Source organism: Micromonas commoda, chromosome 12 (assembly GCF_000090985.2).
Source record: "Micromonas commoda chromosome 12, complete sequence".
NCBI classification, from domain to species: domain Eukaryota; kingdom Viridiplantae; phylum Chlorophyta; class Mamiellophyceae; order Mamiellales; family Mamiellaceae; genus Micromonas; species Micromonas commoda.
The window spans coordinates 1006375-1027900 of NC_013049.1; the positions used below are offsets into that span (position 1 = coordinate 1006375).

At 68.7% G+C, this 21526-nt stretch overlaps 9 protein-coding genes across 9 annotated transcripts; 4 read left to right on the forward strand and 5 right to left on the reverse strand.

The window, feature by feature from the left end:
- Positions 1-5: 5 nt before the first annotated feature.
- MICPUN_62866 (predicted protein) lies at positions 6-1259 on the reverse strand (the record flags this gene model as incomplete). Its single annotated transcript, XM_002509355.1, has 1 exon — positions 6-1259. The coding sequence occupies one exon, from the start codon at positions 1257-1259 to the stop codon at positions 6-8; it is 1254 nt and encodes a 417-aa protein (XP_002509401.1).
- A 476-nt stretch (positions 1260-1735) lies between these two features.
- MICPUN_62865 (predicted protein) lies at positions 1736-3362 on the forward strand (the record flags this gene model as incomplete). Its single annotated transcript, XM_002509101.1, has 3 exons — positions 1736-1777; positions 1865-1894; positions 2361-3362. 3 exons carry the CDS (start codon positions 1736-1738, stop codon positions 3219-3221), a joined length of 933 nt encoding a protein of 310 aa, XP_002509147.1. The 3' UTR covers positions 3222-3362.
- Positions 3323-4463, reverse strand: MICPUN_62864 (predicted protein). Its single transcript, XM_002509356.1, has one exon. It carries the CDS (start codon positions 4453-4455, stop codon positions 3376-3378), a length of 1080 nt encoding a protein of 359 aa, XP_002509402.1. The 5' UTR covers positions 4456-4463; the 3' UTR covers positions 3323-3375.
- Positions 4464-4814: 351 nt separating this feature from the next.
- On the forward strand, positions 4815-6203 carry MICPUN_109226 (predicted protein). Its single transcript, XM_002509102.1, has 2 exons — positions 4815-4869; positions 5069-6203. Exons 1-2 carry the CDS (start codon positions 4844-4846, stop codon positions 5997-5999), a joined length of 957 nt encoding a protein of 318 aa, XP_002509148.1. The 5' UTR covers positions 4815-4843; the 3' UTR covers positions 6000-6203.
- Positions 6204-6237: 34 nt separating this feature from the next.
- On the reverse strand, positions 6238-10239 carry MICPUN_62862 (predicted protein; the record flags this gene model as incomplete). The annotated part of the gene is made up of 1 exon (XM_002509357.1): positions 6238-10239. One exon carries the CDS (start codon positions 10237-10239, stop codon positions 6238-6240), a length of 4002 nt encoding a protein of 1333 aa, XP_002509403.1.
- Positions 10240-10770: 531 nt separating this feature from the next.
- Positions 10771-15572, forward strand: MICPUN_103307 (predicted protein; the record flags this gene model as incomplete). Its single annotated transcript, XM_002509103.1, has 3 exons — positions 10771-14690; positions 14767-14923; positions 15072-15572. The coding sequence occupies 3 exons, from the start codon at positions 10771-10773 to the stop codon at positions 15570-15572; spliced, it is 4578 nt and encodes a 1525-aa protein (XP_002509149.1).
- Positions 15573-15636: 64 nt separating this feature from the next.
- On the reverse strand, positions 15637-16758 carry MICPUN_62859 (predicted protein; the record flags this gene model as incomplete). The annotated part of the gene is made up of 1 exon (XM_002509358.1): positions 15637-16758. One exon carries the CDS (start codon positions 16756-16758, stop codon positions 15637-15639), a length of 1122 nt encoding a protein of 373 aa, XP_002509404.1.
- A 165-nt stretch (positions 16759-16923) lies between these two features.
- Positions 16924-18939, forward strand: MICPUN_62858 (predicted protein; the record flags this gene model as incomplete). Its single annotated transcript, XM_002509104.1, has 1 exon — positions 16924-18939. One exon carries the CDS (start codon positions 16924-16926, stop codon positions 18937-18939), a length of 2016 nt encoding a protein of 671 aa, XP_002509150.1.
- Positions 18940-19020: 81 nt separating this feature from the next.
- On the reverse strand, positions 19021-21492 carry MICPUN_62857 (predicted protein; the record flags this gene model as incomplete). Its single annotated transcript, XM_002509359.1, has 1 exon — positions 19021-21492. The coding sequence occupies one exon, from the start codon at positions 21490-21492 to the stop codon at positions 19021-19023; it is 2472 nt and encodes an 823-aa protein (XP_002509405.1).
- Positions 21493-21526: the final 34 nt, after the last annotated feature.

Below are 21526 nucleotides of genomic sequence, written 5' to 3' on the forward strand. Positions count from 1 at the left end.
GCCGCTCACTTTCTCACCGCGTCGCGTCGCCTCCGCCGCAGCCGCCTCGACCGCCTCAGCTCCTCTGAAGCACCCGCCCCCGCCGCCGCCGACGCCGCCGCTTCGCTCTCCGTCACCGCCTCGGCCGCCCCGTACTGCCACATCTCCCCGCTCGTGCCGTGCGATCCCCCGACCTGAATCTGCGCCAGGTCCACCATCTGCGCCCACTGCGTCCTCGCCGCCTCCGCCGCGCGCAGCGCCCACGCCCTGTCTCCCTTGGGCAAGCTCGGCGGCGGGGCGCGGGTGTCGCAAAACGGCGAACACCGCGGCACCGCCTGCAGCTTCGCGTAGAGGAACAGCGGGAACGGGGGCACCCCGGGGACGGGCGGGAAGGGCGCGGGCGGAAGCGTCGGGTACCACGGCGCGGGCGGCGACACGTCGGAGTGCCACACGCCGCGCGGGTCCGCGAGGGCGGTGACGTTCGCGTCGGGGGGCGGCGGCGGCGGCGGCGGTGACTCACCGGGCGACGGGGGCGGTGACTCACCGGGCGGTGACTCACCGGGCGACGGCGGCGGCGGCGGCGGCGGCGGTCGGAGGATGAGCGCGAACGGAGGAGGACGCGGGGGTCGAGGACTCCCGGGCTGAGGCGGTGGAGCTCCTGGGCTCGGGGGAGGCGGTGGAGGGGGACGTAGGGGCGGGGGTTGCGGCGGGGGTCTGGGCGACTGCGGCGACGCGGGGGGTGGCGCCGAGTCCGGCGCCCCCAGCGGCGCCGACGGCCGCGTTGCTCCCGCTCCCCCTCCACCTCCCGCTCCCCCTCCCCCTCCCCCTCCCCCTCCACCTCCCGGGGTCTGTCCCTCGTCCTTCTGCGCCTCACACATCCCGTCGTCCTCGAAGTCCCCGCAGCAGTCGCCCACGGCTCGGCAGTCCCGATCGCAGCAGCACGACGCCCGACACAGGCCGCAGACCCCCTCGCAGCTCTCCTCCCCGGCCTCCCTGGCGAACACCGAGGCGGCGGATGCGACGCGCGCGGATCTGGCGACGCCCTCCTCCAGCCGTCGACGCTCCCCGTATCCCACCGCCGCCCCCGGTTCCGTCCCCGCGGTCGGGGCTCGGAAGACGCCGGTGAATGCGTTTTCAGCGACATCGCCTCGCGCGCGCCGGCGTCCCGCGGGCGCTCCGCCGGGGCCGCCCCGAGCGACGGACCACGCGCGAAGTAACACCGTCAGAATGACGATGGCGGCGGCGCCAACCAGACGCCGCCGCGTACGCCCGGGCCACATCCGCGCGCATGGACGCAGTGGCGCTGATTTCAGAAACGGCCTCGAGTGAATCGCCAAAAACACCGACGAAAAAGCTGCACCGCCTCGCACGGGCTGTGAGTCTGACGGTCCCAGCCGATCCAAGTGGAGTGCCTGCCACTGGGGCACGCCCTGATAGGATCAACGGAATGGGGGCTCCAGATCTGCGATAGGGTTAGGCGACCTTCGAACACGCAGGGAGGTGATAAGGTTCCCAAGTTAAGGAGAGGGCCGCATTCGCACCTGTGAATGCAGGCGATTGGTGGAGAGCGCGAATCCAGGCCCAACAGCCAATGGGATGAACGAAAAGTATGAATTTTGGACGTAGGAGAGGGCTTGGATCGGTGAAATTTCGATGTTAATTCGCGCAACAACCTGATGTGCCCCCCGATTGGGCCGAACGACCGTCACTTTTTGGGTTTATAGACCAGCGCCGTACGGGAAACGTGACTAAGCAGATGGAGGCGGTGAGCGGTAGGGCCCCCCGGTTCGGTTTGAACGTTCGCCCCCTCGGCCGGTTTCGCGCATAGCGCACACGCGACGACCGCGCGCAACTCTCGAGTGAGGTCGAAGAGGAGCGACGTTAGGAGTCGCCGTCCACCGCTTGCATCGCATCGGTGAGTTTTCTCTCGCATCGTCGGCCGGCGCGCGCATCGGATTCTCCGATTGCCGGCAAATTTATTTCTTTTTCCCGACTCGTTGAAAGTGAGGATGGGTGGAGGGGGGATCGAATGGGTTCAACGGGAAAACACCCGTGATCCGAGGGCCGAGGCGCGTGAGCGCGCCGATCGTCGGGGAACGCCGGAGATGACGTCCGAGGGGCCAGTCGCGTGGAATCGCGCGATCGGCTCGTTTCGCGCCCCGACTCCAAAGGGAGCGCGCGTCGTCTCGAGGGATGAGTCGAACAGGGGAGGGGATAATTGGAGGACCCGCGGACGGTTCTTCCTGACGATTCTCGCCGCGCGTTCACCCCGCGGATCCCCCCCGACCCTCCCACTTGGCCTGACCCCGCCGCGAAACTCTCTCCCGCCGCCTCTCGCGCATCCACCGACGTTCCCGACCCCGTCTCCCATCCCTGCTCAGGTGAATTCGTTCACGAGGTTGCTCGACCCGTGCTCGACCCCCTCGAACGATCCCAAGCTCTCGCCCGCGTCGCACATCATGCAGCAGCAAGGAGGCGGCCAGGGCGGCCAGGGCGGTCCCCCCGGCGCACACGGCGGTCCCCCCGCGGGGATGCCCATGATCTACGGCCAGCCCTACGGTCAGTTTCCCCAGGGCGCGCCCCACCCCGGCGATCCCAACGCGCAGCAGCAGTGGCAGCAGCAGGCTCGCGCGGCTCAGCTGCAGCAGGCGCAGCTGCAGGCGTACCACATGCAGTCGCACCAGGTCAACCAGCACCACCAGCAGCAGCTCCGCATGTTCTGGCAGCAGCAGATGCAGGAGATTGAGTCTGGGTCCGACTTTAAGAACCACCAGCTGCCCCTCGCGAGGATCAAGAAGATCATGAAGTCCGACGAGGACGTTCGGATGATCTCGAGCGAGGCGCCCGTGCTGTTCGCCAAGGCGTGCGAGATGTTCATCTTGGAACTCACGCTCCGATCGTGGATCCACAGCGAGGAGAACAAGAGGCGAACGCTGCAGCGCAACGACATCGCCGCGGCGATCACCAAGACGGACATCTTCGACTTCCTCGTCGACATTGTCCCGAGGGATGACTTCAAGGAGGACGGCATGAATGTTCCCAGGGCGCCCCCCGCGGCTGTGGCGTTGGGTGCGCCGGGAGGTGACGGCCAGGGCGCGGGAGGCACGGGGGCGGTGCCGGCCGTGCCGTACAACCCGGGGATGTATTACATGCAGCCGCCGCCGGGGACGATGGCGGGCGGGCAATGGCCGCCGCAGATGTCGCAGGATCCCAACCAGTACCAGATGCCCCCCAAGCAATGATCGCGGGAAATTAGGGCGAGGGGGTAAACAAACGGTCAAGGGGATACGTAAACGTCGCGCGCGACGCGACGAAACCGGATGGGGACTTAATACGCTGGGTTGAAACATAGCCGGAGTTTTTGGAACAAAACATTTTAGCAACCGCGCGCTCCCTCTACTTCTCCCGCTCGACGGGGGCCTCCACCAGAACCCCCGAGTCCTCGCTGTCGGCCACGGACCCGTCCTCCTTTCCGATGCCGGTTGGCGCCGGGGAGTCCGCGCGGTCGGAGTCGCCGTCGCTCTTCTTATTACCCTCCTTTCCTTTGTTCGGCGAGCCTCCCCGGCTACCAGACCCCGCCCCCGGGCTCCCTTCCGACCCGTCGGGCTTCCACTCCTTCCTCGTCCTCAGCCACTCCGCCTTCTTCGCCCGTTCCCGTTCGATCCTCGCCTGCTCCAGCTCGCCCTCCTCGCCCAGGATCTCGTCCAAGTCCTCCGCGATGAGCTCCGCGGCTTGGTCCAGGAGTTCGTCGTCGACGCGAAAGCCAAACGCCTCCAGCTCCGCTTTGTCCACCTCGACCGGATACGGCTCGTCGTCCGCCACCTCGATCCCTCGCGCCCTCGCCGCCGCCCTCGCCTTGAACGACGCCTCGGCGAGCGCGAGCCTCCACCCGCACATGCGAAAGTACGTCCTCCAGAAGCGCGCTTCGGACATCGGCTCGGCGCCCGGGGTGAGGAGGTGATGCGCGGGATCGCGGACGAGCGCGAAGCGAAGCGTGGCGAGCTCGGGGACGACCGCCATGATCGCCTCCGAGTGGTCCCTCTCCCACTCGTCCATCTCCCACGTCTCGTCCAACTCGTCGTCCCCGTCCTCGACCGGATACTCGAGGAACGAGCGCTCGGTGAGGTCGCGGACGAAGCACTCGTGGTCGATGTTGACGCCGTAGACTTCGGGGTCGATGTTCGCGGTGGCGCGCGCCCGCGCCCTCCGCTCGGCCTCCTCCCGCTTCAGCAGGATGAGCCGCTCGGCGCGCTCGGCTTCCGAGACGGTCCTGGCCCGGAGCTCCGCGAACGTGAAGCTGGCGTCGCTCTGCAGCTTGGCGAACTGAGACGACATCGCCAGCCACGCCTCGGACTTTGAGATCTCCTCGCCCGTCTCCTCGACCGCGGTGTAGGCCCTCGCGGCAGTCTCCTCGGCCGCGGCGGCGATTTCGCTCGCCGTCGTCTGCACCTTGCTCCACAGCTGACCCAAGTCCATGATTGCCGGTCCGAGGAACCCCGCGCCGCCGTGCGACGAAGCAATGAAAAGCGCGCAGCCCTCGTTGTTTTTCCCTCGGGTCCGCGCGCGCCGAGGATTTCTTCCGAAAGGCGCGCGGGTTGTGCGATCGATGACTGACGCCGGCGACGGTCTGCGACTCGGGAAAAAACTGATTTTTTTTTTTGTGTCTTTCGTGACTGCCTGCCGTTGGCGGTTCGACCAAGCGACGTTTCAACCAATCAAGTGTCTACCAGAATCAGAGGCCGCATTTGAGCCTCTATCGACCCGTGAGAAACACGCGGACCGTTGCAAGTCGTGTTCGAACGCCGGCGGGAAGGTCGTCACACTGCGAGCTCCGCACACGTCGGTTCACGCCCGAACCCACGCGATGGCCGCCGCCATGACCGCCACTAGGTGCGCGCGCGCGTTGCGAACCCCCGCGACGGGACCGGCGCCCCCACGCCCCTGCCCAGCCTCACCCTAATTTCTTTTTATCCAGTGCGAGTCGCAAGAGATCTGTCACGGTGGCGCGCCGAGGGCTCCCGCCCCGCGCCGTTCGCGCCCGTCGACGCGTCCCTCTGACCGTTCGTCCCACCGCTCGATCCGTTCGCAGGGTTATCACCCTCGCCTCCGCCAAGCCCGCGGTCGCGGTTCGCCGCGCCGCGACGCAGCGCCGCGGCGCCACGATCGCCGTCCGCAGCGCCCCCGAGGAGGTCTCCCCCAACGCCTCCGTCTCGGCTTCGTGCTCCATCGACGACCCGTCCTCCTGCTCCCTCGCGGACCTCGAGATGATGTACATCGACGCGCTCTGGAACTACTACAACGGCGGCGACTTCACCCTCACCGACGAGCAGTACGATCGCCTCAGGGAGGAGCTCAACTGGCAGGGATCCGGCTTCCCCACCCTCCGCAGGTACGAGGTGCAGTTCGTCGAGGCTGCCATCTCCTACGCCAGGGGCGAGCCCAAGGTTTCCGACAAGGAGTACGAGGAATTGAAGCGCAAGGTGAGAGCCGCTGGCAAGCGCGACGACGTCACCGCGCTCCTCCTCTACACCAAGGGCCAGCAGCTCCTCGAGCCCGAGCAGTTCAACCAGCTCCGCGACGAAATGTCCAAGCTCTCCATCGACGTCGGCCTCCGCGGCGCCACCTGCACGCTGTCCAACACCTCCACCGACCTCACCGCGGACAGCGGCACCGTCACCAAGATGTACGCCGCGCTCGCCATCGTCCCCTCCCTCATCGGCATCGTCCCGTACCTCGGAGCCACCGTCTTTGGCGTGGACGTGCCCCCCGCCGCGGGTCTCGGCTTCGCCGCCACCATTGCGCTCGGCCTCACCAGCATGATCGTCAACTACACCAACCTCCAGAACGCGACGATCCTCACCGGCCAGTGCCCGTGCTGCGAGGAACCCATCAAGCAGTTCTTCGGCGGCGAAAACCCGGCGACGAGCATGGACTACAAGTGCCCGGTGTGCGGCACCGAGTCCAAGCTGGACCGCGTCGAGATGAAGATCAAGGAGGCGGGTGGCCTCAAGTCGGCTTAAATTTTTTTGAGGAGGAGGTGCGAAGAAGTGACGACTTCATATTTGACGAGTATTTGTTTCCGGGGAATACGGCGGATCCCGGTGGATTGTTGCTCCCTTCCGAGTGGACGAACGGGAGGGGTTGAGCGGGCGGGCGGGGTGCCCGCGTGTGCCTACTAGACAAGAGGGTTTGGCAGTTGCTATAATAAAACTGAGCCCGGCGTGAAAAAAACAGTCTGCGAAAACCGTCGGCGGCGACTCACTTTTCCTCGCCGCTTTCCTGGGCCTCTCGCACCGGCGTGAGACTCGGCTTCTCCCCCGCATCGCCCCGGCTCTTCGCCGCAGCCTCCTCCCGCAGCGCCCTCGCCTCCCTGATGGCGCCCCGTAAGGTCTCGTGCAGGCCCCGCGCCCGTACCGGGAGGTGCTCCAGCCTGGAGTGAAGCCTCGCTTCATCCTCCGGGGCTAACCCCGGCGAGCCGTCCACCCTGCGCAGAAACGCGACGGGATTGGACGGCGACATGGAGTGCGGGGATTTGAGCGAGGAGCCGAGCGGCGACGCGAGGAGCGCGAGCTTCTTCGGGGACATCCTCGGCGGCGTGCCCCGAGCGCCGGGCCCCGGCGTTCCCGATCCGACGAGTCCCCCTTTCCTCGGCGATCTCGCAGTTCGAGCCGCCTCCCGCTCAATCTCCTCGGCCCACTCCTGCAGCGCCTCCGCCGCGGCGATGATCGCGCGCTCACCCACCTCCGCCGCCGCGCGCCACGACGCCGCCTCGCCCGTCGCCGCCACCGCGGCAGCCTCCGCGCTTCGGGTCTCCATCGCCGCGGCGGCGCCCGCGCCGGCGGCGCGCTCCTCCGCGCGGCTGGCGCGGTCCCGTTGCCTCTCGAGCTCCTCCTCCATAGCCTTGCGTTCGGCGGATTCGACGGACGCCGCGCGCTCAAACTCCTCCGCGCGCTGCTCCGCGACGATTATCCGTTCGCGCAAAGCCTCGGCGGCGTCCCCGAGCTCCGTGTTTCTGTGCTCGACGCCGGCGGCGGCGGCGGCGGCGTTTTCGGCGGCGCGGGCGAGATCGTCGCACGTCCCGGCGAGGTCGTCGAGCCTGGCGCGCTGCGACCGGATCAGCGCGATGCGCCACGTCGACAGCGACTTGTGCAACGTCGCGAGCTTACGCGCGTTGCGAAGGGCGGGAGACGACGCCGCGAGCACCGCGTCGGCGTAGTCGCCCAGGTTCTTCTTATGCTCCGCTCGCTCGGCTTCGACCCGCGCCTCCTCCTCCGCTCGCTCGGCTTGGACCCGCGCCTCCTCCTCCAATCGCTCCAGCTCGGCTCGCGCCGCCTCTTCCTCCTCCCGCAGCCGCGTCGCCTTGTGCACCCCCGCGTTCGCGAACCACCGACGCAGCGCGCGACGCCGGCGCAGGCACGCGCCGACGGCGGCGACGAGCGCGGCGAGCCGCCACGCCCGAATCGCCGCGATCGCGCCCTTCTTGTACCACCGGGCCAACATGGCACGCGCCCGGCGCTGGGTGCGCACGCGTAAGGACCAGGTGAGTAAGGCGAACGCGCCCGCCCTGCGGAAGCACGCGAGTCGCAGGACGCGGCCGTGTTTGGCCACGACCGCGTGTGACAGCCACCGGCGGAGGCTACGCTTCGCGGCGTACCTCGAGCGCAACGCGTCGGCCCCGACCCTCCTCTCCTCCGACAGTAAGTGCGTCGTGAGCGAGCCGCGGACGTCGTCGAGCTCCGAACGCGTCGCGGCGAGCTCGCGATCCAGCGCCGCCGCTCGCTCCGACATCTGGCCAGCCTTGCGACGGAGAACCTCCTCGGACCGTTGACGCTCCTCTTCCTTTGCCCTCGACTCGTTCGCGCGATCCTCGCGTTCCCGCTCGAGCGCGTTGGCGAGCGACTCCGCCAGCTCCCTCGCCTCCCGCAGCTCGTTCACCACCCGGGCCATCGCGTCGGAGTGCGATCGTACCGCGCGTTCACGTTCGCGCTCCGCCCGTTCCGTCGCCTGCTCCGCGCCCTCGCACCGCCGCCGGAGCTCGTCGTTGATGGACAGTATCTCCGCCTCAGAACCCAGCTGCGACTCGAGAGCGTCGCGCAACGCGTCAACCTCGCGGGAGAGCATCTCGTACACCTTACCCGAGGGTTTAGGGTTAGGGTTAGGGTTTGCTCGAGCACGGACGGGGGGTGGGTCGTTGGGTCCTCGAGCCGGTGACGCGGACCGCGACCGCCGGGGGGGCGCCCGAGTCGACGTTGGACCCGTCGGACCCGTTAAACCACCCACTCGCGCGGACGCGGCTCTTTTCGCTCGAGCCTCCTCGCCCGCGGTGCCCGGCCCGTGCCCCCACGGAACCCTTCGTGCGCGCGTCGTCGTCGTCGGTATCGTCGTCCTTGACTCGGTCCTCGAGTCGTCAACGCCGCCGAGTCGAACTGCGGACGCGTTCCCGGCGCGGTCGAGGCGCACGTCGAAGCCTCGCGCCCAATCGTTAACCCTTCGGCGCGAACCGACAAACCGGTCCTCCTCCTCGTCGTCATCCCCAAAAAGGTCCTCCTCCTCCTCCTCCTCGTCGTCGTCGTCGTCGGGGCGCGTCGTCGCGCGCGTTCTCGCGGCGGGTTCCCTCGGCGCGCGCGACCTCGGCGTCGGCGGTCGAACGACGTCCGCGTCATCACGATCCCCCTCCTCGTCTTCGTCTCGGTAGTTTCGACTTCCCCTCGGAACCCAGTCCCCGTCGTCTCCGTCCTCCTCGGACGTCACGCGAACCTTCGTCGCGCCGTTGAACCGTGTCTCGCGCCTGAGCGCCTCCCCGAACACGCGCCGGTCCCTCTCCGCGCTCTCGTCGACGAGCACCGCCACCGCCGCCTCCCTGTCCGATCGCATCTCCGCCTCTCTCGCCCGCGCCGCCTCGTACCCAAACCGCAGCGCGGCGCCGAAGGGGTCCGCCTCGCCGCCCCGCCGCGCCTCGAGCTTCCCCGCGCGTGCATCGTCGAGAAACGCCAACAGCGCGGCGGTGTCCCTCTGCTCCCTGCGCATCACCGCCGCGTACGACGCCTCCCACACCGCGGACTCGTCCACCGAGGGAAGAGACGACGATTGGCGAGCGTCCCTTTCCTCCCTCTGCGTTCGCCGCGCCGTCGGAGCCTCGGCGGCGGCGGCGCCGCGCAGCCGCCTGGCCAGCGCCGCGAGTTCCCCGCTCGTCATCGTCCGCTCGGGGGCGCACAGGCGCAGGTACAGCCTCGGGTCCAGCGGCGCGGTTCCCTCGTTCGGGCCGGGGAGCGAGCACGGCTCCACCGGCCCGTCGGGCGCGTACACGACTTTGGTGAGCTCCTCGTGCACCTTGGCGAGGCGATACACGCGTCGCAGCTTATCCGCCGTCACCGCCGCGTTCATCAACATCTCGAGGTGCCCGACGTCTTTACGCACGAGCCGAGGGGCCTGGGCCGCCTCGTGTGCGGTCACGACGACGCCGTCCAAGGACTTGAGCTGGGGAAGCCTCGCGAGAACGTGCGCTCGGTAAAACGGGAGTTTAGCCACCGGCGCGAGTTCCAGCGACAGCGCCTCCAGGTGCGGGCATCCTCGCGCCAACGCGTCGAGCTGCGGGATGTCGTCTACCGGGTTATCTCCCGCGCTCAGCAGTCGTAACTCGCGAAACTGCGCTAAACCCGCGAGGTGTTTGACGTTGTTGTGGGACATGTACAGTCGCTGCGTGGATTTGTACGCGGGCGGCACGTCGTCGATTAAAGACAGCCTCTTGTCCACGACGCTGATGCGCATCTTGTTCGGGTCGAAGCACGTGGGGTGGTCGCGGAGGACGGCGCTCAGGCGGACGGGCCTGGCGAGCGCCGCGCGGACGGCGGCGTCGCGCGAGGACGGCGCGGGCGGCGCGACTCGTTGGCGCTCCGCGTTGGACGCGCCGCGATGGGTGGTGCCCCGCGGGGCGCTCGCGGCGCGCCTTCGCGCGGGCGACGGCGCGGGTGGGACGCCGCGGCTTCCTCGGCGGTCGTCGCCGCGGCGCAGTGTGCGTTCTGGGGAATCCGCCCGCGTGCGTCGCCCCGACGGTCCCGCGCGCGCGGCGCCGCGTCGCTCGTCGTCGGCGGCATCGTCGCGCTCGACGTTGTTCGATTCGTCGTCGTCGTCGGTTCGGCCGGATCCCCCCCCGGGGCGCACGGTCGCCCACCTGACGTGCCTGCCGCGGTCGCCCGACGCCTCCGAGCGCCGCTGGTGCATGGCGGCGTACCCGCCGGGGATATCGACGTCCTCCGACATGCGGGGCACCGACGCCTTCCCACCGCACTGCGGCGTCTCGGTGTGACCAATCGGCACGCCCCAACGGCTCTCCGGAAAACGCTCTCGCTTTCTTCTCGGACGCGCAGATCCTAGCAGACACACGCAAGGAGTGTTTCGGCCGATCGGGGCACCTTCACACGAGCGGGCGGCCTCGCGGGTCCGTGCATGCTGAGCGGTGCCCGGGCGAGGGCGAGGAGGATACGAGCGGCGGTGATGTCGCTGACGGTGTCCGCTCCTAGTCTCTCGCGAACCTCTCGATGGACCGCGCACCGGACCTCGCAGGCGCAAACGCGCCGGACCCTCTCCTCGGCGCCATCACCGACGGTTGGCGCCATCGGGTGGACCCTGCGTCGTCCGCGCGTCCCGTTCGCCCCGTCCGCCCACCTTCCGGCCGGCGGCGCGCGCGGCTTCCAGGGATGGGAGGGAGGCCGCGGCAGGCCGATCATCGTCAGAGCCGCGCCCGCGACGAGCCCCCCGTCGGACGCTCCCGCGAGCGACGACGCCCCGCCGATGGCGCGCGGGAAAAAACCCGCGCGAGGCGGGACCCGCGCCGATCCCGATCCCGCCGCGAACCCATCCGTCGCCGCCGCATCCGGCCCGCCCGTGGACATCCTCGCGGACGACGCGCTCGGCCCCGATCACGCGCGCGTCCGCCGATGGGTCGTCTTCTCCGACCTCCACCTCAACCGCCGCACCTCGCGCGTCTGCGTCGACGTCCTCGAGGCGGTGCATCGCGAGGCGGTGGCGAGGGACGCCGGCATCGCGTTCCTCGGGGACTTTTGGCACGCCAGGGGCGCCATCCCGGTCGAGCCCCTCATCGAGGCCCTCAACGCGATACGTTCATGGACCCGACCGTGCGTCATGATCCCGGGGAACCACGATCAGGTCACCGCGGGTGGCGAAGTGCACGCGCTGACGCCCCTCGCCGCGGCGAACCCGAGTCGCGTGAAGATCATCTCCAGGCCGACGGTGTGGAGAAACGCGCTGTGGCTGCCGTACAGGCGCGACGCGTCCGTCGTCAAGAACGCGGTGGAGGCGGCGTGGAGTATCGCCCCAACAGGGGAGGACGGCTCCGTGCCCAAGGTACGCGCCGTCTTTTGCCACGCCGACGTCGTCGGCGCGTCGATGAACGAATCGTTCCAGGCGAGGGACGGCCTCGACCCGTCGCTTTTCTCTCCGGAAACGGACACCGGAAACGTCCGGATACCGGTGTACACCGGCCACTACCACAAGCCGCACACCGTCCCGAACACGAGCATCACGTACGTGGGGAGCCCGTACCAGGTATCGAGGGCGGAAGCGGGCCAGGTGAAGGCGCTCGTCGTGCTCGACGCGGAGAACGGGTGGATCGGGTGCGACGAGGCAAACCCGGACGCTCCGGAGAAAGCCGACCCGACCACCGATCCCGTCACCGGCGTGTCCCCGCGCGCGCGTCTGCCCCTGGACCTCGGCCCGCGGCACTACGTCGTGACGGGCGAGGACGGGGACGTGCCGGAGGGGGCGAGGGCCGGGGACGTGATCCGATGGACCCTCCCGTTGGGCAGTTCGACGAGGGTAAGTAACAACGGAACAAACAAAGGGACTGGTTCGGACGACGAAATGAACAAGCCTCCCGTTGGGATCGAACGCGCGCGCGCCGCGGGGATCGCCGTGGAGATATCTTACGAGACGACGTCTGCGCCCCCGCGGATCCCAAAGGCGGAGTCCCTCGGACCTTTGGGCCTGTACGCGGCGTACGCGAAAGCCGTGGACCTACCCCCGGACGTGGTGAAGCTCGGTACATCCGTGCTGGAGGAGGTGGCGGCGAACGTTGCCGCCGCGGACGTGGACGGGACCAGCGCGAGATCCTCCCTCGGGGGTAACATGACCGGTGCACGGTCTCCCGTGCAGCTGTCGATGCACGGCGTCGAGGTTGAGGGGTACGGCGCCTTCACCGACGCCGTCGCCTACCCGCTTCGCGACCGAGGCGTGTGCGCCGTCGTGGGCGATAACAGGGACGACGGGTGCTCGGATTCCAACGGCGCCGGTAAGACGACGCTGGTGATGGCCGCGATGTGGGCGCTGACGGGCAACTCGGACCTTCGCGTGGAAGGGGGCGCCGGGAAGACGCTGACGAAGACGGACGTGGTCAACGATTACGCCAAAACCGCGCGCGTTCGCCTGGAGGGCGCCGCCAACGGGATTCCGTTCTGGGTAGAGCGGAGGGTGAGCCGGAGCAAGCTGCTGGGTTTACGGTACGGCGTCGGCGACGAGGAGCGCACGCTCGCGGACTCCAGGCTGACCCAGGCGGCGATGGACGCGGATCTGGGCGCGAGCGTCGCGGCGCGAATCGCGTTTCACGGGCAGCACACCGTCGGACAACTTCTAGACGCCAACGACGCGGCGCTCAAAGCCGCGCTTGGCGAGCTCGTAGACGCGGACACGTGGCAGGAGGCCAAGGACCTGAGCAGGAAACGGGTCACCGCGGCGAGGAAACGCGCGGCTGCGCTCGGCGCGGACGCGTCCGCCCGCGCCGATTACGTCCGACGAATCGAACAGAGGCTGTCCGCGGCGACGGCGGCGGCGAACGATTGGACCGCGCAGGTGGAACGAAACTTGACGCGATTAGCGAGGGAGGAGGCGGGGGCGGCGGACGCGCTCGGCCGCGCGCTCGGCGCGGTGGTCGTCGCCGCCGACGCGCTGAAGGCGGCGAGCGCGCGGTGGGACGCGGAGGAGGCGGACGCCGCCGCCGAAGCGGACGCCGCGTCCGCGTTCTTGGACCCAACCCGGGTGGGTAACGAAGAAACGGAGAGCGCGTCGTTCGAGGTTGACGAGGCGGCCATCGCGTCCAGGGTGGCGGCGCTCGAGGAGGACGCCGAGCGCGCGCGCGGGTACGCGCGGGAGTTGCAGGGCGCGGAGGCTGCGGCTCGTGCCGTCGCCGCGCAGGCGCACCGCGCGGTTGGTCAGTACGCGGGCAGCTCGGGCGCGGGGTTCGAAGGCGTCGAAGGGCACGAAGGGGTCGGGGACGGGAGCGAAGGGGTAAGGGATGGGCACGACGAAGGGCACGCGCATACACCCGACGCCCCCGTGTGCGCCGCGTGCCTGCAGCCCATAGACCTCACCCACCGCGCGCACGTCCTGGACCGGCTCAAGAGGGACGCGGAGACGACCGCGCGGGAGCACCGAAGGCTTCTCCAATCGCTTCAAGCGGCGGAGTCGGAGGCGGTAAAAGCGGAACAAAGACGCAGAGACGAGATGGCCGCCGCGAACAGGGCGAGGGCGGACGCGTCCGCGCGCGCCGCCGCCGCCGCGAACAGGGCGAGGGACGCGCAGGCGCGGCTACGGGCGGTCCGCGACGCCAGGGTCAACGCGCACGTGGTCGCCGCCGCGATGGCGAGGGCGGAGGCGTTGGTCGCGGCGAGCCCCGTGGCGCCCGTGCGGGGACCAACCCCGTCGGATGCGAATAATTTGTCCGGAACGACTACGGACATTCGCCCCGGACATTCGCCGCAACATGCTACGCGACGCGCGGACTCCGGCAACGCGCCCGCCCTCGCCCTCGTCGCCGCGGTGGAGACGGCCGTTTCGGATGCTGAGCGGGCGTTTCGGCAGCTCGAGACGCGATCGCGGGACCGGTCAAATGCGGCGGCGACGGCGACGGCGAATCCGCACGATATGGAAGTCGCCTCGCTCCAATCGCAGGCGGATGTCGAGGCGGCCGAGCTCGAGGCGCGGCGCGAGGAGGCGGCCGCGGCGGAGGCGGCGCTCGCCACGGCGCAACGCGCGGACTCCGCGTTCGGCACGAGGGGTATTCAGAGCTACCTCTTCGAGGGCGCGCTCGGAGAGCTCAGCGCCAGGGTTGGCGATTACATGGAGGCGCTCACCGGCGGCGCGCTCGCCATGGAGCTTCGACCCGCCGCCGTCGGTGAACCCAACGGCGGGTCGACGAGACGGAGACGACGCGGACGGGCGGCGGCGGGCGACGCGGGAGGCGCGGACGCCGAGGACGAGGACGGGGTTGACGAACGCGGCGCCCCCTCTGTCGCCGCCGCCGAGAAGATTGAAAAAGTAATCTTCGCGCAGTCCCACGACGGCGAACGCGTTCAACGATCGCTTCGTCAGCTCAGCGGCGGCGAGCGACGACGCGCGGCGCTGGCGCTGGCGCTGGCGCACGCCGACCTCGCGAGCGCGCGGGGCGGCGTCGGGTGCGATCTGCTGGTGCTGGACGAGGTGTTGCAGCACCTGGACGGGGAGGGGATAGCGAGGGTCGCCGCGCTGCTTCGGTCGCTGCCGAAAGGGACGGTGCTGCTGACGTCGCAGGCGGACAGCGCCACCTCCCACCTGTTCGACGTGGTGGACAGGGTGTTCAAGAAGAACGGCGCGAGCGGGGTGGCGACGGGATGCGACGCCGCCTTCGGGACGGACGAGGACGAGGACGAGGTCGCCGCCGAGTTTTCCTAATATCGTCATACAGGAGTTTAGTAGCGGAATCTGCAGGATCTGTGCGTGACGAGGATTTCGGGGCAGGGAAGCGGAAAACCCCCGGCGCCCCCACTCGGACGCGCGCCATACCATGACCGACGTGGACGTGCGAAGCCCGGGGTCGGGAGACTCCGCCGAGCATAAGCGCAAGCACATCGTCTGGAACGAGGAGAACCTCAGCTACAACGAGGCCAACAAGTCGGTGCGTCGCGGCGCCACCCCTCCCAACCCCGCAGCATTCCGCCCATCGATCGCCCCCTCGTCTTTGGCCTTTTCCCGCGACGCCGAGATGAGATCCGCCGGTCGCCGCCGTCAATGACCGCGTCCTTTCCTCCCCACTCCCCGCGCAGGCCAAGATGAAGATCGACGAGCCCGACACGCCGTGGGCGAGCCCGCCCAAGGAGCTCTTCGAGGACCCGGTCGAGGCGGAAGCCGACGTCGCGATGGACGACGTCGCGGAGAGGCTCAGGGGCTTCGAGGGGGGCCCCGAGGGGGGCGGGGCCGCGGGGGGCGACGCGCCGGGCGCGGTCGCGGGCGATGCGTCGATACCCCCGAAGAGAGACGACGAGTGGGAGTCCAGCGACGACGACGAGAGGGACGACGGCGCGCGCGGCGGCCGCGTCGCGCTGGACCCCGGGGCGCTCTCCGACCCGGGATCCTCGGCTGCCGGGGGTGGGACCGACGACGACGGGGAGGACATCATCGACGAGGGTCCGCTGGACGAGTACGACCAAATGCTGCGGGCGAGGCTGTTCGAGGCGCAGAGGAAGTCGCACCAGTGCACGTTCAGGGGCGTGCTGGCGAGGGGGAGGGCGCTCCTGGAGGAGGAGGACGAGGAGGATGGCGAGTAGGTAGAGAGGCCCACGGGTAAGAGTTGTAAAAGTTGATGATGAAACGAAAAGATTTTCATTCGGTTCAGTCGTCGATGAAGATGACCTCCTGGGATTCAGCGTCGTCGATGACGATGACCTCCTGGGATTCAACGGCGGCGGCAGTAGGATCCAAGTGTCGGAGGCGAGCCGCGCGCATCTCATCTTTAGTGAGGGGAGGCAGGGCACGTTTCGAAGTGCCGCTCGCTCCTCCGAGGTGCCGACCAGCGCCCTGGAATACGTATAACTCGCGTTCGGTGAACCTCAGACCCTTCAACTCGCCGCTCTCAATCTCCTGGGCAAACTGCTGAGCCTCCTTTTTCCCGCGGGGATAAAAGGACTCCATCTCTGCTTTTGAAACTCCCTTTTTGAATACGTTTTGCGCGTTGATACGTTTGACGAGAGCCGCCGCCGCCGGAATATCCTCGTTCGTCCGCGCCTTTCGCAGTCGAATCTGCAACACCGCGTTGCTGTACCATTTGACTGTGCGCATGGTCAAAGATCGCCTAAAACCAGGGTTCCAGTTCAGCGAAGGAGGCGACTTGTCCTCTATCGGGCTTATCGCGTGCCTCCAATCGGTTCGGCTGGGTCCCGACATGATGTAGATGGAACGCCGAGGTAGTTCTATCTCGACGCGTTTGCCTTCGACGCGCGATGCACCTAATCCTTTACCAAATTCGCCAAACGGAGCGAAGGCGGGTCCGTTCATCGTCTGACCTTTGGCTGGAAAGAAGCGGAGACAGGATGCCGCGCCAAGGCTGACTCCTATGATGGTTTCTCCCCATTTGTACTTTGAGTCAAAATGCTTCTCGAATTTGGGGCCTTTGTCGGGCCCATCGTAACCCTTTGTCTCGATCTTTGGTCGATAGGTCATGGCCAGGAGCATATCTGGGTACACGAGACCCGGATAGAGCCCCGAATCTATCACGAGGTTTGAGAGCTTGTAGTGCTCCTCAGGGAAAGTGGGGTGACTTGCGTGGCGGTGCCACCCTGCTTTCTGCTTTCCCGCCCTCACTTCCGTGTTTTTAGCATGTCTGTTGAAAAACTGAGGTGACGTGAACAAGAGTCTCTCGGTTGCTTCCGTGAAGGCGTTGAGCAACACGTGAACGCCCGGTACTCCGCCGACATCTCTGAGGATCGTCGGGGCCGCGGTATCGTTCGAGTCCATCGCGCGGCTGCGGCTGCGGTGCGGGCAACAATGGCGAGGATATCGAGGACGGAAGGTGAATTCCTCGAGGAAGGTGAAGAGACACTTCCGAGGAAATCCGCAGGATCTGTCAGTTTCAACAACCGCGGACGGCACGTTCAAACCCGAGGCGCGCGGGGGCGTCGGATGGCCGCGGGATCGGACGCGGAGGACGCGGAGTGGGCGGGTCCGATCGAGCGCGACGTTCGCTCGCTCGCGGGGTGGGACGGCGAGGGAGAGGGCGAGGGCACCCCGCTGGAGGATGAGGATGAGGAGGCGGATGGCGATCAGATCCCGCTCACCCTGGAGGCGCTGTACCGCGACGGCGACGTCGACCCCGAACGCCCGGACGACGCCGGCGCCGACGACGGCACCCGGGGTACCGACGTGGACGACGACGCCACGACGTGCCCGGTGTGCTTCCGGCCTCTGCGGGACCTGGCGGACACCGACGCCGCGAGACTCGCGCACGTCAACGCGTGCCTGGACGACGGAGGATGGCGCGACGAGGAGGACGAAGATGGACACCCGGTGAGCGACGAGTCCCCGCCGTTCGCGCCGTCGGACACGCGGAATGACGACGCAATCGGCGCGACGTGGGACGAGGGCGGCGAGGGCGAGTGGCACGACGTCGCCGCGTGGCTCCACGCCGTGGACCACGGGGACTTTGCTCCCAACGCGATTCTCGCGCGACTGACGTTTGCCGCGCTCGAGGGATGCGCCGACGAGGGAGCGCTCGCGGCGCTGGGCCACGTCGGCGACGCCGCGAGACGGCGCGCCTTGCTCGCCGCGGTGGACGCGCGACGACGAGGATCCGCCGCGCCCGCATCCGCGGCGCCGCCGAAGGGTGGGCACCCCGTCGCGTCGAAAGGTTGGCACCCCACCCGCGTACCCGCGGGAGTCGCGCCGGTGTTTGCGCTCGCGAGGGGCGAAACGGCGGTCCGTCGACCCGAGCCGGCGTCCGAACCGCAGCCGCAGAAGCGGCGCAGGACCGGCGGCGGCGCGGCTGCCGCGATGGCGGTGAGAAACACAGGCGGCGGCGGCGGGCCGAGGCCCGGCCGGTACGTCCCCACCGCCGAAGCGCCGCCGCCGCCGCCGCCGTGGATCCGCGTCCCCGGCACGAGGTTCATCGTCGACGGGTTCCAGGGGTACGGTAAGTCCCACGGCGGTTGGTGGTGCAGGCACTGGTTTCTCACGCACTTTCACGCGGACCACTACCGCGGGCTCACCAAGTCCACCCCGCCTCCGGGTTGCCTCGTGTGGTGCAGCCGGCCCACCGCCGAGCTGTGCGCGTCGCGGCTGGGGATCCAGCGCGACAGGCTTCGGGCCGTGGACGTCGGACGCACCATCGTCGTCGACGGCGTCAGGTGCACGTTCATCGACGCCAATCACTGCCCTGGCGCGGTGATGATCGTGTTTGACGGTATCCCAGCCGGACCGGTGCTCGCGACGGGCGATTGCAGGTATCACCCGGGGATGAAAACGGACCCGACGCTGGCGGCTCTGGCGTCGCGAAGGCCCGCGGTGATGCTCGACACGACGTACTGCTCCCCGGCGCACGTGTTCCCGCCGCAGTGCGAGGTTTTGGCGGCGGTGAGGGACGCGGTCAAGGCTGAGTCGTTCAACCCGCGGGTGCTCTTCCTCTTCGGGACGTACACCATCGGGAAGGAGAGAGTCTTTTTCGAGGCGGCGAAAGCTCTGGGCAAGAAGGTGTACGTCGGGAAGCAGAAGATGAAGGTGTTGGACGCGCTCGGGTCCGCCATCGACGACGCGGACAGGGACATGATCACCGCCGACGATCAGGCGACGAACCTGCACGTGGTGCCCATGGGGAGCACCAGCTTTGGCCGCATGAAGACCATCCTGCGGTACTACAAGAACAGGTACGACACGATCGTGGCGTTCAAGCCCACGGGGTGGACGTTCGAGGCGGCGAAGAAACACGCGAGGGCCACCAAGCGCACGCAGCGTGGGGCGATGATCCAGTACAGCGTCCCGTACAGCGAGCACTCCAGCTTTGACGAGCTCCGAGCCTTTGTGAAATTTCTTAAACCCCGAGCGGTGCTGCCGCACGTCGGGAACGATCGGGGGCCGAAGGCGAGGCGGATGGTGCAGCTCCTGACCGCGCCGGATGAATCCGCGGACGACGACGACGAGAGCTAGCCTAGCCACTTAAAATCGACGCTAGCCACTTAAAATTGACGCGGGTCCACTCGACACGGCATCCTAATACGCGCTAAGGGTTTAGTGCTCCATATCAGCCATGAAGTTTTTGTACGCCTCCTCGGTGGGGTCCACGGGCGGCGGCGGCGGCGGAGGCGGCTGAGCGCCCATCGGCGGTGGAGGCGGCGGAACGCCTCCCATCCCCGGTGGCGGCGGCGGCGGCGCCTGGTACCCCCCGTACCCTCCCATCTGAACGTACCCTCCCATCTGCTGCTGCTGGTAATAGGGATCGACAAAGCCCCCCCCGGGCGGCGGCGGCGGCGGCGGCGCGTCTCCGTACCCGGGCGGCGGCGGCGGGGGCACGTCCCCGTAGGCGGGCGGCGGCGGCGGCGGGGGCGGCGCGTCCCCGTAGGCGGGCGGCGGCGGCGGCGGGGGCGGCGCGTCTCCGTAGGCGGGCGGCGGGGGCGGCGGGGGCGCGCCCGTCGCGGCGGCGGGCGGCGGCGGCGGCGGAGGGTACGCGCCCATCCCCGGCGGACCCGGCGGCTGCATCCCGTACGCGCCCATCCCCGGCGGACCCGGCGGCTGCATCCCGTAGCCGCCCATCCCCGGCGGCGGCGGCGGCGGCGCGGGGTGCATCCCGAAGCCGCCCATCCCCGGCGGTCCCGGCGGCGCGCCCATCGGTCCGCCCATTCCCGGCTGTCCCGCTCCTCGTGGCGGCGGGCCATCCGGGTCCCTGCTCCGGTCCCCCGCGACCTTCACCACGATCGTCTTACCCTCGAACGGGGTCCTGTGTAACGCCACTTTCGCCGCCGCCGCCTGATCCTCCGAGGCGAACTCGACAAAGCCGAACCCCCTCGCGCTGCCGTCGTGCGTGTGCCGCACAGCCTGTGCGCGGCGCACCTCCCCGAAGCGTTCGAAGAGCCCGCCGAGCATCTCGTCGGTGACGTGATCCGCCAACGCACCGACGAAGAGCTTGCACGGGTTGATCTCGTTCCTGTCGCGCCCGCCGCCGCCACCGCCGCCCGCGCCGAGGCCCGGTCGAGGGCCCAAACCCCCCGGGTCGCCGACGCCCAGCTCGCTGAGAAACGACTGGTACTCGGAGGTGAGCTGCTTGTGCGCACCCGCCGCGGCGGCGGGGTCGTTCTTGAAAGGGCAATCCGACGTGGGATGCCCGCCGTCGCCGCAAATCTTGCACGTCACCAGCTCCGCCGGAGCCCTGTACCCGGCGCCCGTCTTGTCCAATTCCGCCAGCGCCATGCCAGCCGCGGTGGCGCCGTCGCCCCCCGGGTTGCGAAGGGTTCCGTTGATGAGCGCCAGCTCCCGGAGCTGCGCGCGCTTGTGCTCGTTGTAGTCGTCGTCCACGGGCTTGAGCAGCGTCTGCACCATCGCCGCGGCTCGATCCACCTCCTCCTCCGTGTCCCCGGTGATCAACACGTGCAGGTCCTCGTCCTCCTGGTAATCCGCTCCGGGTTCCCTGGACACGCCGTCCTTCACGCTGCCCTTGCCGCGGATGGCGATCCGCGTGTTCGTCTCCCGCTGCATGCGCTTCTGCGTGTTCCCGCGCGGGCCGATGATGATGCCTATGAAGTTGTACCCCGGGTACTCCTTCAGGGGCACGTACAGCTTCCGGGTCCTCTTCTTGGGTTTCCAATCCTGCGGCGGTCGAAACATGTGCGGGCACCGCGCCACCAGCCACCCGATCAGCTCGGACCTCTCGTCCTCGAGCTTGGCCTTGATCCGCAGCTCCCGGGTGTTGGTCCTGACGCCGTACTTGTCGTACTGGGGCGGGGGCGACGGCGACCTGGCGTGCTCCGGTCGCTCGTCGGCGAAGTACCCCGATCGGACCCGGTCGGTGATGTCCACGTACTTGGCGTACTGCTTGACAACCTCCGGGTCGTCGCTCTCCGCGGGCGTGGGTCCCCCGTCCGCGGCGCCGACGCCGTACGCGCCGTCGGCGGGTCCGCCCTGAAGCTTGGCGGCTATGCTCGCGAGGTGCGCCTTGATCGCGGCTTGGCCTCCGCTCACCACCGCGAGCGCGCTTCCCACCGTGGGTTTGTCATCCTTCTCGTCCGTGTCCCATCGGCTCTTGCGCTTCCGCGGTCGGCCCTCGCGCTCGGCATCCGCCGCCTCCGGCGCGGGTGCGGGGGTGTCCCTGTAGTGTCTGAGCGCGATATCGTGGAACGTGGGGCCGAACGTGAGGGGTTTCCGCAGCGCCTCCTCGTCCGGGGCGGGTCCGAGGGATTTACCGGCGTCCCCGGTCGCCGCCTCGACGATCTTCTCAGTCAGGGACTTGGCGAGCTCGTCCGCGGCGGTCACGTTTTCCTGCCGCTCCTTGATCTTCCGGATGTGCCACGCCACGAGATCGTTCTCCTGGTCGAGGTCCGCGCTCTCGATGAGCCCCCCGGTTTCCCCGGGCGCGACGGCTAGTTCGTTCTGCCCGGGTAACGAGATGCCGGGGAGGAGGGCCAGGCCCATCCCGTCCCCGTCTCCGTAGCCCCTGTGGCCGACGCCGGACGTGCGCACCACCGGTGCGTTATCCTGCTGATCCGCCATGGCACTCGTCCCCACTAGGCGCGATGAACAGTGT

Excerpts from the sequence above, each read along its gene's own strand:
- MICPUN_109226 (XM_002509102.1), top strand. The coding sequence starts at position 4,844 with ATGGCCGCCGCCATGACCGCCACTAG. Across the intron at positions 4,870-5,068 it reads GCCGCCATGACCGCCACTAG|GGTTATCACCCTCGCCTCCG; the intron begins GTGCGCGCGCGC and ends ATCCGTTCGCAG.
- MICPUN_62864 (XM_002509356.1), bottom strand. The coding sequence starts at position 4,455 with ATGGACTTGGGTCAGCTGTGGAGCAAGGTGCAGACGACGGCGAGCGAA.